The following is a 13598-nucleotide window of genomic DNA, read 5'->3' as shown; positions in this document are numbered from 1 at the left end:
TACAACCTCTGGTTCTTTCAGTTTATCCAGATCCCATCTCCTTAAATTCCCACCTTTTCACAGTTTCTTCAGTTTAATCTACAGCTCATAATCCATAGATTGTGGTCAGAGTCCACCTGGAAATGTCTTACAATTTAAAACCTAGTTCCTAAATCTCTGTCTTACCGTTATATAATCTATTTCTGAAACCTTCCAGTGCCTCCAGGCCTCTTTCACATATACAGCCTTCTTTCATGATTTTTAAACCAAGTGTGAGCTATGATTAATTTATGCTCTGTGCAAAATTCTAGCAGATGTCTTCCTCTTTCATTCCTTACCCCCATTCCATATTCGCCTACAACTTTTCTTTCTCTTCCTTTTCATACTACCAAATTCCAGTTCCCCATAACTACTAAATTTTCATCTCATTTCACCGTCATAATAATTTCTTTTATCTCATCATACATTTCTTCAATCTCTTAATCGTCTGCAGAGCTAGTTGGCACATAAACATGTACTACTATGGTAGGCATGGGCTTCGTGTCTGTCTTGCCTACAGTAATGCATTCACTATGCTGTTCATAGTAGCTTACCCGCACTCCTATTTTTGTATTCATTACTAAACTTACTCCTGCATATCCCTATTTGATTTTGTATTTATAAGACCACCAAACTTCACTTGTTCCCACTGTGTCTAACTTTAACGTATCCATTTCCCTTTTTAAGTTTGCTAACCTACATATCTGATTAAGGGATCTATATTAAAAACAAAGGTTCCAAGACTTACCAAGCGGGAAAGCGCCGGTAGACAGGCACAATAAAATAACACACAAACACACACACAAAATTTCGAGCTTTCGCAACCGGCGGTTGTTTTGTCAGGAAAGAGGGAAGGAGGAGGAAAGATGAAGGGATGTGGGTTTTAAGGGAGAGGGTAAGGAGTCATTCCAATCCCGGGAGCGGAAAGACGTACCTTAGGGGGAAAAAAGGATAGGTATATACTCGCGCGTGCACACACACACACACACACACACACACACACACACACACACACACACACACACACACACACACACACACATATCCATCCATACATATACAGACACAAGCAGACATATTTAAAGGCAAAGAGTTTGGGCAGAGATGTCAGTCGAGGCAGAAGTGCAGAGGCAAAGATGATGTTGAATGACACGTTTGGGGTTCTTCTGTAAGAGATTCTGGGTTTGAGGGGATGAGGAAGTGGCTCTGTTTATTTGATTCTGTACCAGGTCGGGAGGGTAATTGCGGGATGCGAAAGCTGTTTTAAGGTTGTTGGTGTAATGGCTCAGGGATTCAGGACTGGAGCAGATTCATTTGCCATGAAGGCCTAGGACGTAAGGAAGGGACCGTTTGATATGGAATGGGTGGCAGCTGTCATAACGGAGGTACTGTTGCTTGTTGGTGGGTTTGATGTGGACGGATGTGTGAATCTGGCCATTGGACAGATGGAGGTCAACATCAAGGGAAAGTGGCATGGGATTTGGAGTAGGACCAGGTGAATCTGATGGAACCAAAGGAGTTGAGGTTGGAGAGGAAATTCGGGAGTTGTTCTTCACTGTGAATTCAGATCATGAAGATGTCATCAATAAATCTGTACCAAACTTTGGGTTGGCAGGCTTGGGTAACCAAGAAGGCTTCCTCTAAGCGACCCATAAATAGGTCGGCATACGAGGGGGCCATCCTGGTACCCATGGCTGTTCCCTTTAATTGTTGGTATGTCTGGCCTTCAGAAGTGAAGAAGTTGTGGGTCAGGATGAAGCTGGCTAAGGTAATGAGGAAAGAGGTTTTAGGTAGGGTGGCAGGTGATCAGCGTGAAAGGAAGTGCTCCATCGCAGCGAGGCCCTGGACGTGTGCGATATTTGCGTATAGGCAGTGGCATCAATGGTTACAAGGATGGTTTCCGGGGGTAACAGACTGGGTAAGGATTCCAGGCGTTTGAGACGGTGGTTGGTGTCTTTGATGAAGGATGGGAGACTGCATGTAATGGGTTGAAGGTGTTGATCTACGTAGGCAGAGATACGTTCTGTGGGGGCTTGGTAACCAGCTACAATGGGGCGGCCGGGATGATTGGGTTTGTGAATTTTAGGAAGAAGGTAGAAGGTAGGGTTGCGGGATGTCGGTGGGGTCAGGAGGTTGGTGGAGTCAGGTGAAAGGTTTTGTTGGGGGCCTAAGGTTCTGAGGATTCATTGAAGCTCTGCCTGGACATCAGGAATGGAATTACCTTGGCAAACTTTGTATGTAGTGTTGTCTGAAAGCTGACGCAGTCCCTCAGCCACATACTCCCGACGATCAAGTACCACGGTCGTGGAACCCTTGTCAGCCGGAAGAATGATGATGGATCGGTCAGCTTTCAGATCACGGATAGCCTGGGCTTCGGCTGTGGTGATGTTTGGAGTAGGATTAAGGTTTTTCAAGAAAGATTGAGAGGCAAGGCTGGAAGTGAGAAATTCCTGGAAGGTTTGGAGAGGGTGATTTTGAGGAAGAGGAGGTGGGTCCCGCTGTGATGGAGGACGGTTCAATTTTTTTCAACAACTTTCGTTTTATTTCCATTCCCGTTTTTTCCCACATAACCGATCATTTTTTAGCAGCTTCCCACAGGTTTCCACGTTATTATTTCTTCATCAAACAATTGTTAGCCTCATTCTCATAACCTGCCAGTACATAACCAGTCCTTTGAATACATTTACACACATATTCTTCGAGATTTTATTCGAAAATTTTTTTCGAATTTTATTTTTTCGGAAATTATTTTTTCGAAACTTTTTTCGAAAAAAATTTTTTTTTCGAAATTTTCTTGAATTTCCCCACCCTTTAACGTGATCTGGAGACAACATAACTACCCAACCTTTGCACCCATTGTTGTTCACCAACCTAAGTTCAGCACATGATCAACATAGCTCATCTCAAACCAACACTTTTTCGACTTTTTTCACACCTTTATCTCTCCCTATATAAATCTCTATTTACTTTCACTTTAACCTCATATTACCCCTTCCACCTACTAATACCATGTCAACCCCACAACATCCCTACAACGACCCCATTAAATTTTATTTACATTCCCTCCGCAAACATGCCTTCACCCTAGCCAGATTACGCTCCCATATTTTATTTACTCATGCTTGTCTGACATTTGGCATTACTCCCAAAGGCCTCACACTTAAAGTTCCCATCTCTGGCTGCAATCCTTCTTTCCATCAGTCCTTATACCAGTTCCAAACAGCACAATCCATAGCCCTCACCTGCCTAATCCTTCACCTATACATCGACTCGGCCAATGAACACACCCGTCAACTCCTATCCCAAATCAAAGTCCTCAATCTTTCCTCTCCCACATCCACACCGGCTGTACATAGCATCCTCCTACAGGCCAACCGCAAATTAGAACAACATGCCACCCTCCACCTCAAAAAACTATCCAATCTCCTGGTTTCCCACCTCCGGAAAGGCAACTCACTCACCCTCCACAACCTTTCCAACAAACCTCAACCTCCTCTCATTGCACACAGACCCAGTCTCTCCCATTTACTCAATCTCCCACTTCCAGCTCCACTCCCCCCAACACCTCAAATTTCTAGTCAACACAATCTGGAACCACAACACCCCAATTCAGTAGTTAACCTTTCCTCCAAACCCCTCTCCCAATCCGAAACCTCTGTCCTATCCAAAGGCCTCACCTTCAGCCCCACTCCCAGGTTCAACCAAACTGCCCTTGTCAAAGATTTTCTGTCCTACACTCGTAGTCTCTGCTGGAAATATCACTTTGCCACGAAGAAAAACAATCCTGATCCCACTCCTAATGATCCAACTCCCCAAGACACTAACCAAATTGAACCCTGCCTGCAACAGTTCCGTCCTCCATCACAGCGGGACCCACCTCCTCTTCCTCAAAATCACCCTCTCCAAACCTTCCAGGAATTTCTCACTTCCAGCCTTGCCTCTCAATCTTTCTTGAAAAACCTTAATCCTACTCCCAACATCACCACAGTCGAAGCCCAGGCTATCCGTGATCTAAAAGCTGACCGATCCATCATCATTCTTCCGGCTGACAAGGGTTCCACGACCGTGGTACTTGATCGTCGGGAGTATGTGGCTGAGGGACTGCGTCAGCTTTCAGACAACTCTACATACAAAGTTTGCCAAGGTAATCCCATTCCTGATGTCCAGGCGAGGCTTCAAGGAATCCTAGAACCTTAGGCCCCCTACAAAACCTTTCACCTGACTCCATCAAACTCCTCACCCCACCGACACCTCTCACTCCTACCTTCTACCTACTTCCTAAAATTCACAAACCCAAACATCCTGGCCGCCCCATTGTAGCTGGTTACCAAGCCCCCACGAATGTATCTCTGCCTACGTAGATCAACACCTTCAACCCATTACATGCAGTCTCCCATCCTTCATCAAAGACACCAACCACTTTCTCGAACGCCTGGAATCCGTACCCAGTCTGTTACCCCCGGAAACCATCCTTGTAACCATTGATGCCACTTCCCTATACACGAATATCCCGCACGTCCAGGGCCTCGCTGCAATGGAGCACTTCCTTTCACGCCGATCACCTGCCACCCTACCTAAAACCTCTTTCCTCGTCACCTTAGCCAGCTTCATCCTGACCCACAACTTCTTCACTTTTGAAGGCCAGACATACCAACAATTAAAGGGAACAGCCATGGGTACCAGGATGGCCCCCTCGTATGCCAACCTATTTATGGGTCGCTTAGAGGAAGCCTTCTTGGTTACCCAAGCCTGCCAACCCAAAGTTTGGAACAGATTTATTGATGACATCTTCATGATCTGGACTCACAGTGAAGAACAACTCCCGAATTTCCTCTCCAACCTCAACTCCTTTGGTTCCATCAGATTCACCTGGTCCTACTCCAAATCCCATGTCACTTTCCTAGACGTTGACCTCCATCTGTCCAATGGCCAGCTGCACACATCCGTCCATATCAAACCCACCAACAAGCAACAGTACCTCCATTATGACAGCTGCCACTCATTCCATATCAAACGGTCCCTTCCCTACAGCCTAGGCCTTCGTGGCAAACGAATCTGCTCCAGTCCTGAATCCCTCGACCATTACACCAACAACCTGAAAACAGCTTTCGCATCCCGCAACTACCCTCCCAACCTGGTACAGAAGCAGATAACCAGAGCCACTTCCTCATCCCCTCAAACCCAGAACCTCTCACAGAAGAACCCCAAAAGTGCCCCACTTGTGACAGAATACTTCCCGGGACTGGATCAGACCTTGAATGTGGCTCTCCAGCAGGGATACGACTTCCTAAAATCCTGCCCCGAAATGAGATCCATCCTTCATGAAATCCTCCCCTCTCCACCAAGAGTGTCTTTCCGCCGTCCACCTAACCTTCGTAACCTCTTGGTTCATCCCTATGAAATCCCCAAACCACCTTCCCTACCCTCTGGCTCCTACCCTTGCAACCGCCCCCGGTGTAAAACCTGTCCTATGCACCCTCCCACCACCACCTACTCCAGTCCTGTAACCCGGAAGGTGTACACGATCAAAGGGAGAGCCACGTGTGAAAGCACCCACGTGATTTACCAACTGACCTGCCTGCACTGTGACGCTTTCTATGTGGGAATGACCAGCAACAAACTGTCCATTCGCATGAATGGACACAGGCAGACAGTGTTTGTTGGTAATGAGGATCACCCTGTGGCTAAACATGCCTTGATGCACGGCCAGCACATCTTGGCACAGTGTTACACCGTCCGAGTTATCTGGATACTTCCCACCAACACCAACCTATCCGAACTCCGGAGATGGGAACTCGCCCTTCAGTATATCCTCTCTTCTCGATATCCGCCATGCCTCAACCTCCGCTAATTTCAAGTTGCCGCCGCTCATACCTCACCTGTCTTCCAACAACTTCTTTGCCTCTGTACTTCCGCCTTGACTGCCATCTCTGCCCTTACTCTTTGCCTTTAAATATGTCTGCTTGTGTCTGTGTATGTGCGGATGGATATGTGTGTGTGTGTGCGGGTGTACACCTGTCCTTTTTTTCCCCTAAGGGAAGTCTTTCCGCTCCCGGTATTGGAATGACTCCTTACCCTCTCCCTTAAAACCCACATCCTTTCGTCTTTCCCTCTCCTTCCTGAAGAAGCAACCATCGGTTGCGAAAGCTAGTAATTCTGTGTGTGTGTTTGTGTGTTTTGTTCATGTGCCTGTCTGCCGGCGCTTTCCCGCTTGGTAAGTCTTGGAATCTTTGTTTTTAATGTTATAGTGTGAATTGTTGTACTAGTTAAATGACAGCTTGTAAATAAGAAAAAGTGATACTTATTAATATCTATATCATTGTATTATATTACTATTTTGTAGCATTAATTATATTTTTCCAATTGTATGGACACGTTCTACATCCAGGCGAATCACTCGCATGTACGGATACACATACCAAATAACATAAATGAAGCATTAGGTGTGCAATGTAGAAATGTACTGCAATCCCATATGTATTGCTCCCTTAGGGACTGTATAGATGTGATTAGACTAATTACAATGCAGATAGAGGCATTTAAGTAGCCATTCTTCCTGCACTTCATATGTGAATGGAACAAGAAAAAGTCCTAAAGGTGGTACAATTAAAGTACCCTCTGTCGTGCACTTCACAATGGTTTTACAGCGACTGTTGTAGATATAGAATATGTAAGTCAGAGTTGAAATTTTTATTGGGCTACATCAGGACTATGGGAAATTCAAAACTTGACAGAAGATCCAGGCAAAGGGATTTCATACTATCAGCACCACTCTTAGCAGTACTAGTGGAAATTATCAAACTTGTTAACCGTGATAAGGAAGGAGGAACTCATGTTAAAGGAACATATCTGAAGCACCTTTGAGTTTCTGATGATCTTTAGTTGTGTGTCTCTGTAGACATACTTAATTAATTGATGGAAGAGCTTAGAGCAAATGTGCTTGTCCTAACATAAATCTTTCATCATTAACATCACTAGATTTTAAATACCATGAAAAATTTAATTCTGTGGCTGACTTTGTTTGCAAATCATCCCAAAGTATATCACCACATGCCAGTGATGAAATGGATATCGTTACGACAGCAATAAAAACCATACTTGTATGTTGAATGAACATCTTCAAGATCCTTAAATCAAATAACCTAACTCAGATGTAGATTTTTTCTATTTTTATTCTAGATATGACAGATAAATTCACAACTTTCCACCAGTTCTATTTTACATACAAATTCGAGACCAATCTCTACCTTCATAAAAAGCTACTAAACTCAGCAAATGTAATCAACCATAATCTGTTCTGAACTGATCATTGCAGATGTCGCCATGTCAGTCTGTGTTAGTTTTTGAAGTGAAAATAAATCTACTTCTTTGTTAAGATGTAATTAATATAATTAAGATAGACTGTTGTAACTCAAGTAATTCCACTATAAGAGTCACATTAAAATTTATTCGATGTTTTTAACTATCATAATTGCAGTGACTGTTGGTAATTTTTGTTTTGCCTAAGTTACTGGTACTAATCCTTTCACACTTGTTTGTTACTTCTCTCAGTTTAACATTTTTCTTATTTGATAACCGGTTTAACATTCACCCACATCAATTTGAACATTAATTAGTGTGTTTACCTTTTCAGTAAATACAGCTTTTACAATACTGATATCTTTTTACACAAGTTATAGGAATTAAATGACTGCAAAGTACTAAAGTGAAACTCAAATACAATGCAAGGATTACAAGATGAATCATGAATGGGAATATTCATGTGTATTGGATTATATAATTTTTTTCAATACTACACAACATTAGCCATTACGTAACAGAGTCTGCCTGAAAATAAGTTACAATAAGGCATTAAAGGAAATTAGTGCACACTAACACACATAGAACAAGTTGGTAAAATTTTTCATTTATAATTTCTTAGGCCTAAAAATTCCATAAAAAAATAAAAAATGAAATGCATACAGTTTTGTGAAATTATTTGTGTAAAAATAAGAAATAAATTACAGTAGAGACATAATTCATACAGCTCTGAAAAATGTTTAAAATCATTTCCTTTTTTTATTGGGAAAAGTGAGAGAGCAAGAACAGTGATGATGACACGAGCTTTTAAAGGAGACATTACTTTGTGCACTGCATGCATAATCTTCATGCTATTTGAAGAATTCTCTATTGAAGCATTTTAGAGATTGAAAACTGTTGGAACTTTTTTAAACATTTGGGCATAGATGATAGAAATATGTCAAGGCCACAAAACGTGTGTGTGTGTGTGTGATTTATGTTTGACAAAGGCCTGCCAGAGACTGCAGCCGTGTGTGTGTGTGTGTGTGTGTGTGTGTGTGTGTGTCTTGTCATCTATTTTCGACAAAGGCTTTGTTGGCTGAAAGCTTATATTGTGACAGTCTTTTTGCAATGTCTATATGCGTCTCACTATAAGGTGAGTAGCAACCTTCCTCTTCATAATATTGATATTATAATTTAAACACTGAACATTAAATTTTCAGTAAGCACCTTATCTGATACACACAGTTTGGAGCGTCAAATATTTCTCTAATTTATGTAATTTCTTTCTTTTAGACAAATGGTTTGAGAAAACATTATACTATTTTTGCAAACTTTTTATTTTCAACTTTTGTTCAGAAAGCATGAAGCCAAATGAAAAGATGTGAAACCATTGGTGATCACAAACAGGGCAAGACTTGGTAGGGAAAGTGTTAATGTCAGTAAAGAATTTTCCCAATATTCTTTCACGTAATTCCAAGCTTCTGAACTATCATTTCTGTTATGGCCCTTCTCACAGATTTCTCTGCCTTCAGTGTTGGTGGAAGATCTTCCATGTTTACCAGGGGTCTTTGGTGGTTGGCCATGTTTGTGCACCTCAGGTGATGCTTGAGAAATTCTATGGTCACGATGGCATAAGAAGATCCCTGTCACCTTGTAACTGTGAGATGTTAATGGCTGCAGGAAGACCAATATTCATGTATAGAGCTGCATCTGAGAAGTTACCATAGAGGCATTTACAAAATCACTTTCCTTGCGTCTTCTGTTCTCGGAGTGTTCTGAGTTTAGTACTTGTTTCATAGGGGGGGGGAGCAAAGTTTGATGCTTTTCTAACAGAGCTTGTAGATGCAATATTACAAGATCCAGATGCAGATGTGTTTTCACTGAATACTTTCAGTATTAGAAGATAGGAGTAAGCATTATGAAATCTTTTGAACTATGCTGATGAGATAATATTAAAATATTAAAATTTTCTAAATAATTTTGAATTATTTTTAACAATTGATTAGATGTTCAGTCAGATTACCCTATGAATGTGTTTTACATGGAATATTACTTTTATCTGTAGCATTACATAAAAATAAAATAAGATTTTAGTTTTCTTTCTTGAGAATTGAGTGAATGATAAGTTATGAAAGTTAGCTTTGTAACAGGCTTATGGTGGAGAACTGAAGTTGTTTACAGGTCAGATGTTGTTTGAATAAAGGCAAATGAGTTTATTATTCTGTAGAGTTAAAACTGATACAAATTCTGGCAAACGAAACATTTGGAAATTGAGTGAAATAATTGATTGTTCATTGCAGTTACTTCTTCTTTCAGGCCGGGAGGTGGAAGCAGAGAAATCCTTCCAAATGGAGGATATCCAGTGTATCAGCACCAACAACAACAGCAGCAGGCCAGCAGTACTGTGGGCCACCATGAATTTTCGCAGGTCCTTATCTTATGAATAACATTCATGATACTAATCACATTTGTTTCTCTTATGAAATTTTCCATTAGCTTTACGTAGATGTAATTGTTCTTGCTGTAAAATTGGACCTTATTTTTCTTTATCTCATTATGAATAATTTGAATTATTGTTGAGATCCAGTTGCTGTCATTTTTCTTGAATGATGATCAGTCAGTGGAGTCAAGTCAAAACTCAAATCCCTGCTAGAATGTATCCACCTATAAAACATTTAAAAATTATTATCTGACCACTCTGTGAAGAGAAATAGATTATTTTCCAGTTTATTTATAGTATGTATTCTACAAGTATACTTGTTATCCACTTTCCTGCACTTTTAATGTCACAGCAGTAGATCAAATGATGGGAAATTATGAGAGAAAACATGAAATTAGTGTATTTCATATTATTATTCTGGATGTAAACTTTTGCAACAGTATTAAGGAACTGAAAACATTTAGCTAACAGAGTAAGACAAGATGACTCAAGTGACCAATGTTGAGAAAGAGCTTTTGAAATGTTCTAGGAAGGAATAGACTAGGATAGGTATATGTAGTTTTCTAGTGACAACCAATAATCATCCGCTTCTGCAAAGTTTTAAATATCACCCTCAATGTTTGTCTACTTGGAGCTTGCCAATGGGAGAATGTATACTATGTATTATAGATTTTATATGCATAAGAATCTAACTTGCTAATATTATAGCAAAGCATAGAGTAGTTTGCTTTCCATACTGTAAAATAGGAATAAAAATTGTTACATAGAACCATGAAGTAAATATTCACTTGAAAAACTGGAACTTTACACAGCATGAAGCTTCCACACAAATTGTCTTCCATTTCAGAAGAGCCTGATCTACCAAGTGACAGAGTACACAAACTGATCACATGAAGAATGAAACCATTCACTGCATAGAAACAGCAAGAGAAATAAACAGTAGATGGCAGATATAGTAGTGGCTCTGATAGATGAATCATATTATCACTTGCAAAGGAGGAGAAACAAAGAGAATATTAGAGAGAAAGAGAAAAAAAAAAAAAAACAAGGGAAAGTTAAGAATAAAGAAAAGAACACACAATGACATAGAGAAACAAGTAAAAAATGGATAATCATAAATGACGGTAGAATAAAACCTCAGGTCATCATAAGTGGTACCACACACAGATGGCAGAGAATAATGAAGGTTGCTTCTTCATATACATGAGGATATGACAGAAATCTGGAGAAAATATTGTATAAAACTGTACAAAAATGTCACTAGTTATATCACAATCAGAATTTCTCTCCACATGAAAACATTGTAGGTTTGATAGGATATCTACTGCTCGTTATCAGCTTCCTGAATTATAACTTACGTACATTTTGCATCTTGCACGAAGTCATCCGCAGTTTTATGAACTCCTGTAATTGTAGTTTCAGTGTAAAAATACTTTCTGATTGCTTTTTCTAGGTGCTTAATACTTATTCTTTTTTTCACTGGGTTCTTAGTACCACTTTTCAAGCTTATCTACATCAACATCTGCATCTATGTGGATATTCTGAAAATCACACTTAAGTGCCTGGCAGGGGATTCATTGAACCACCTTCACAATAAGTTGCTATTATTTCAATCTTGAACAGCACATGGAAGAAATGAACACCTATATCCTTCTGTGTGAGATCTGGTTATCCTTATTTTATTATGATGATCATCTTTCCCTATGTAGATCGGTGTCAATAAAATATTTTTGCATTTGGAGGAGAAAGTTGGTGATTGATATTTCATGAGAAGATTCTGCCACAAGAAAAAATGCATGCGTTTTAATGATGTACACCCCAAATCTTGTATGATGTCAATGACACTGTCTCCACTATATCTTGATAATACAAAATGCCCAACTCTTCTTTGAACTTTCTTGATGTACTCTGTTAATCCTATTGGGTAAGAAGCTGACACTGTGCAGCAGTACTCCAGAAGAAGATGGACAAGCATAGTATAGGCAGTCTCTTTAGTAGATCTGCTGCATCTTCTAAGCATTCTGCTAGTGTTCTTTCCAATTTAAATTTTTCGTAATATGCAAATGGTTTATTTCCACATTGCATTTTTGTTCTGAACTTTCATTTTTTTTGCTCCCTGATTATTGTTGTTTTAGTTCTCATTTAAACATTTAAAAGACTTCCATCCAAGCATCAAACTAATTGATGCACAATCCTTTGCTCTCCATAGACAATTGCTTTTTTGGAATTAGCTGCTGTGCTTCCTACATGAGTGATTCTGTTATTTTCCATGGAACCTGAAATTGTTAATGAAGTCAGCTTGTTCTTGATTTTAAACAACATTTCCTGCCCCCTCTGTGTGAGCTATTTTTACAGTTATTGTTGATTTGCACAATAAGAGAGAACTATTCTTAGAGCCACCCAGTAACCTAATACCGCTAGTACAATTATTGTTCTTTATTCTCCAGCTCACACTGGAATTATCCAGTGATTCAGCACCACTTATTTAGGTACTGAAGTGCTTTATTTTAGAATCACTGTTTTTGATGCATCAGAAGATTTATGATGTTGTTAGCACTCATATATCAGATTAGTAACACCCAGTTATTTGTTTACCCATCCATTAATGGAAATGTCATAGCGAAAAATTTCAGCTGTTAACCAGAAACCCATTGTGAAAAGAATGAGGGATATGGATTTAGTGATGTTGAATTAAATCGTAAGATATCAATTAATTCTCTTTATGTCTATTACATTATGACCCGGCCAATGCCACCATCGACACATACACTCGTGGCCAGTGGGTTGTCGTACTCCTGGCATTGTCCACTAGAGTCATGCATCCATAATGGCTGCAACAATTTTAACAAAACTCAGGTACCATAAGTACCATGTGAGTAACACATGTGTCTCTTCTCTATTTGTAGGGGAGGCTGTGAGAAAGTGGTAATATATAAGTATGATTTGGTAACAGCTGAAGCAGTTTCAACCAAACTTAGTACAAATATGTTTTAGTATCTATTGAGATAAAATATTGCTTCCACCTTTAGGGTACTGTGTGAAGGTTTGGTATGAAAACGACTGGCTTTAGTGTTGAGTGCATAGTTTTGGTTATTTGGCCATCATTCCAATGACATTGTATCCCTAGGAGTTTGGTGTGGGATTTGTGGTGGAGATGGGTGATACAAAAATAATAAAGAATGGTGAATAATTAGTATTCAGTGTTTCCATGACTAAACCCTAGCAGTGCTGATGAACATTGACCTCTAATGATGGGAGTGGTGGTGACAGTGGGGGTGGAGAGGGGCTGACATTTGAAGCTTGAATGTGGAACATGTGGAACAATTTCATCCACACATGATACACATATAGATAGCTTGCTGTCTGTAAAAAGCACTGGTGCATGACATGCATAATACTCCTATGTGGGAGGATGGACATGGGAACAAGGTAAGTTTAGTATCTGACAATGACTTGGATTATCTGCTCATTGTGAATATCAATTTGGAGGACAAATCAGAGACACTCGGCTTAGCAGCTTCATCATAGCTCACTCCTGTGGAGAGTGCTACCACTGCAGGCATGGGATTGGGATTGTCTGCTGAAGTAAGAGTACTAGTAAATACCACAGCCCTGCTCTTGTCCAGCAGTTCTCCCATTTCTCTGAAGCCTTTGATTGAGCCTATGATTATAGAGTGACTGATCATGCCAGTGTTTACATTTTTTAAATTGGATTGTTCCCTGGACTGTTTGTGCACTCTTAGACAACTTCTATTATGCTCTGGAATTGTTGGCTGCAGGAACTGGCTGACTGTTCTAATGATCTTCGTATGAACGCTAGTGTGAATGATCATACTGAGTGAGGTGGCGCAGTTGTTAG

The 13598-nt window shown here is 40.2% G+C and overlaps 1 protein-coding gene across 4 annotated transcripts in view; it reads left to right on the top strand.

The window, feature by feature from the left end:
- Positions 1-13598, top strand: part of LOC126354385 (ankyrin repeat and BTB/POZ domain-containing protein 2) — a 592792-nt gene that overhangs the window by 343929 nt on the left and 235265 nt on the right. For all 4 annotated transcript variants that reach the window (XM_050003989.1, XM_050003988.1, XM_050003986.1 and 1 more), the window contains one exon: positions 9616-9727. In XM_050003989.1, the coding sequence (XP_049859946.1) occupies positions 9616-9727 (112 nt within the window). The remainder of the gene's footprint in view (positions 1-9615; positions 9728-13598) is intronic.

Source organism: Schistocerca gregaria, chromosome 3 (assembly GCF_023897955.1).
Source record: "Schistocerca gregaria isolate iqSchGreg1 chromosome 3, iqSchGreg1.2, whole genome shotgun sequence".
NCBI lineage: Eukaryota > Metazoa > Arthropoda > Insecta > Orthoptera > Acrididae > Schistocerca > Schistocerca gregaria.
The sequence above is the reverse complement of the archived record's forward strand: the minus strand, read 5'-3'. Positions and strand labels throughout refer to the sequence as shown.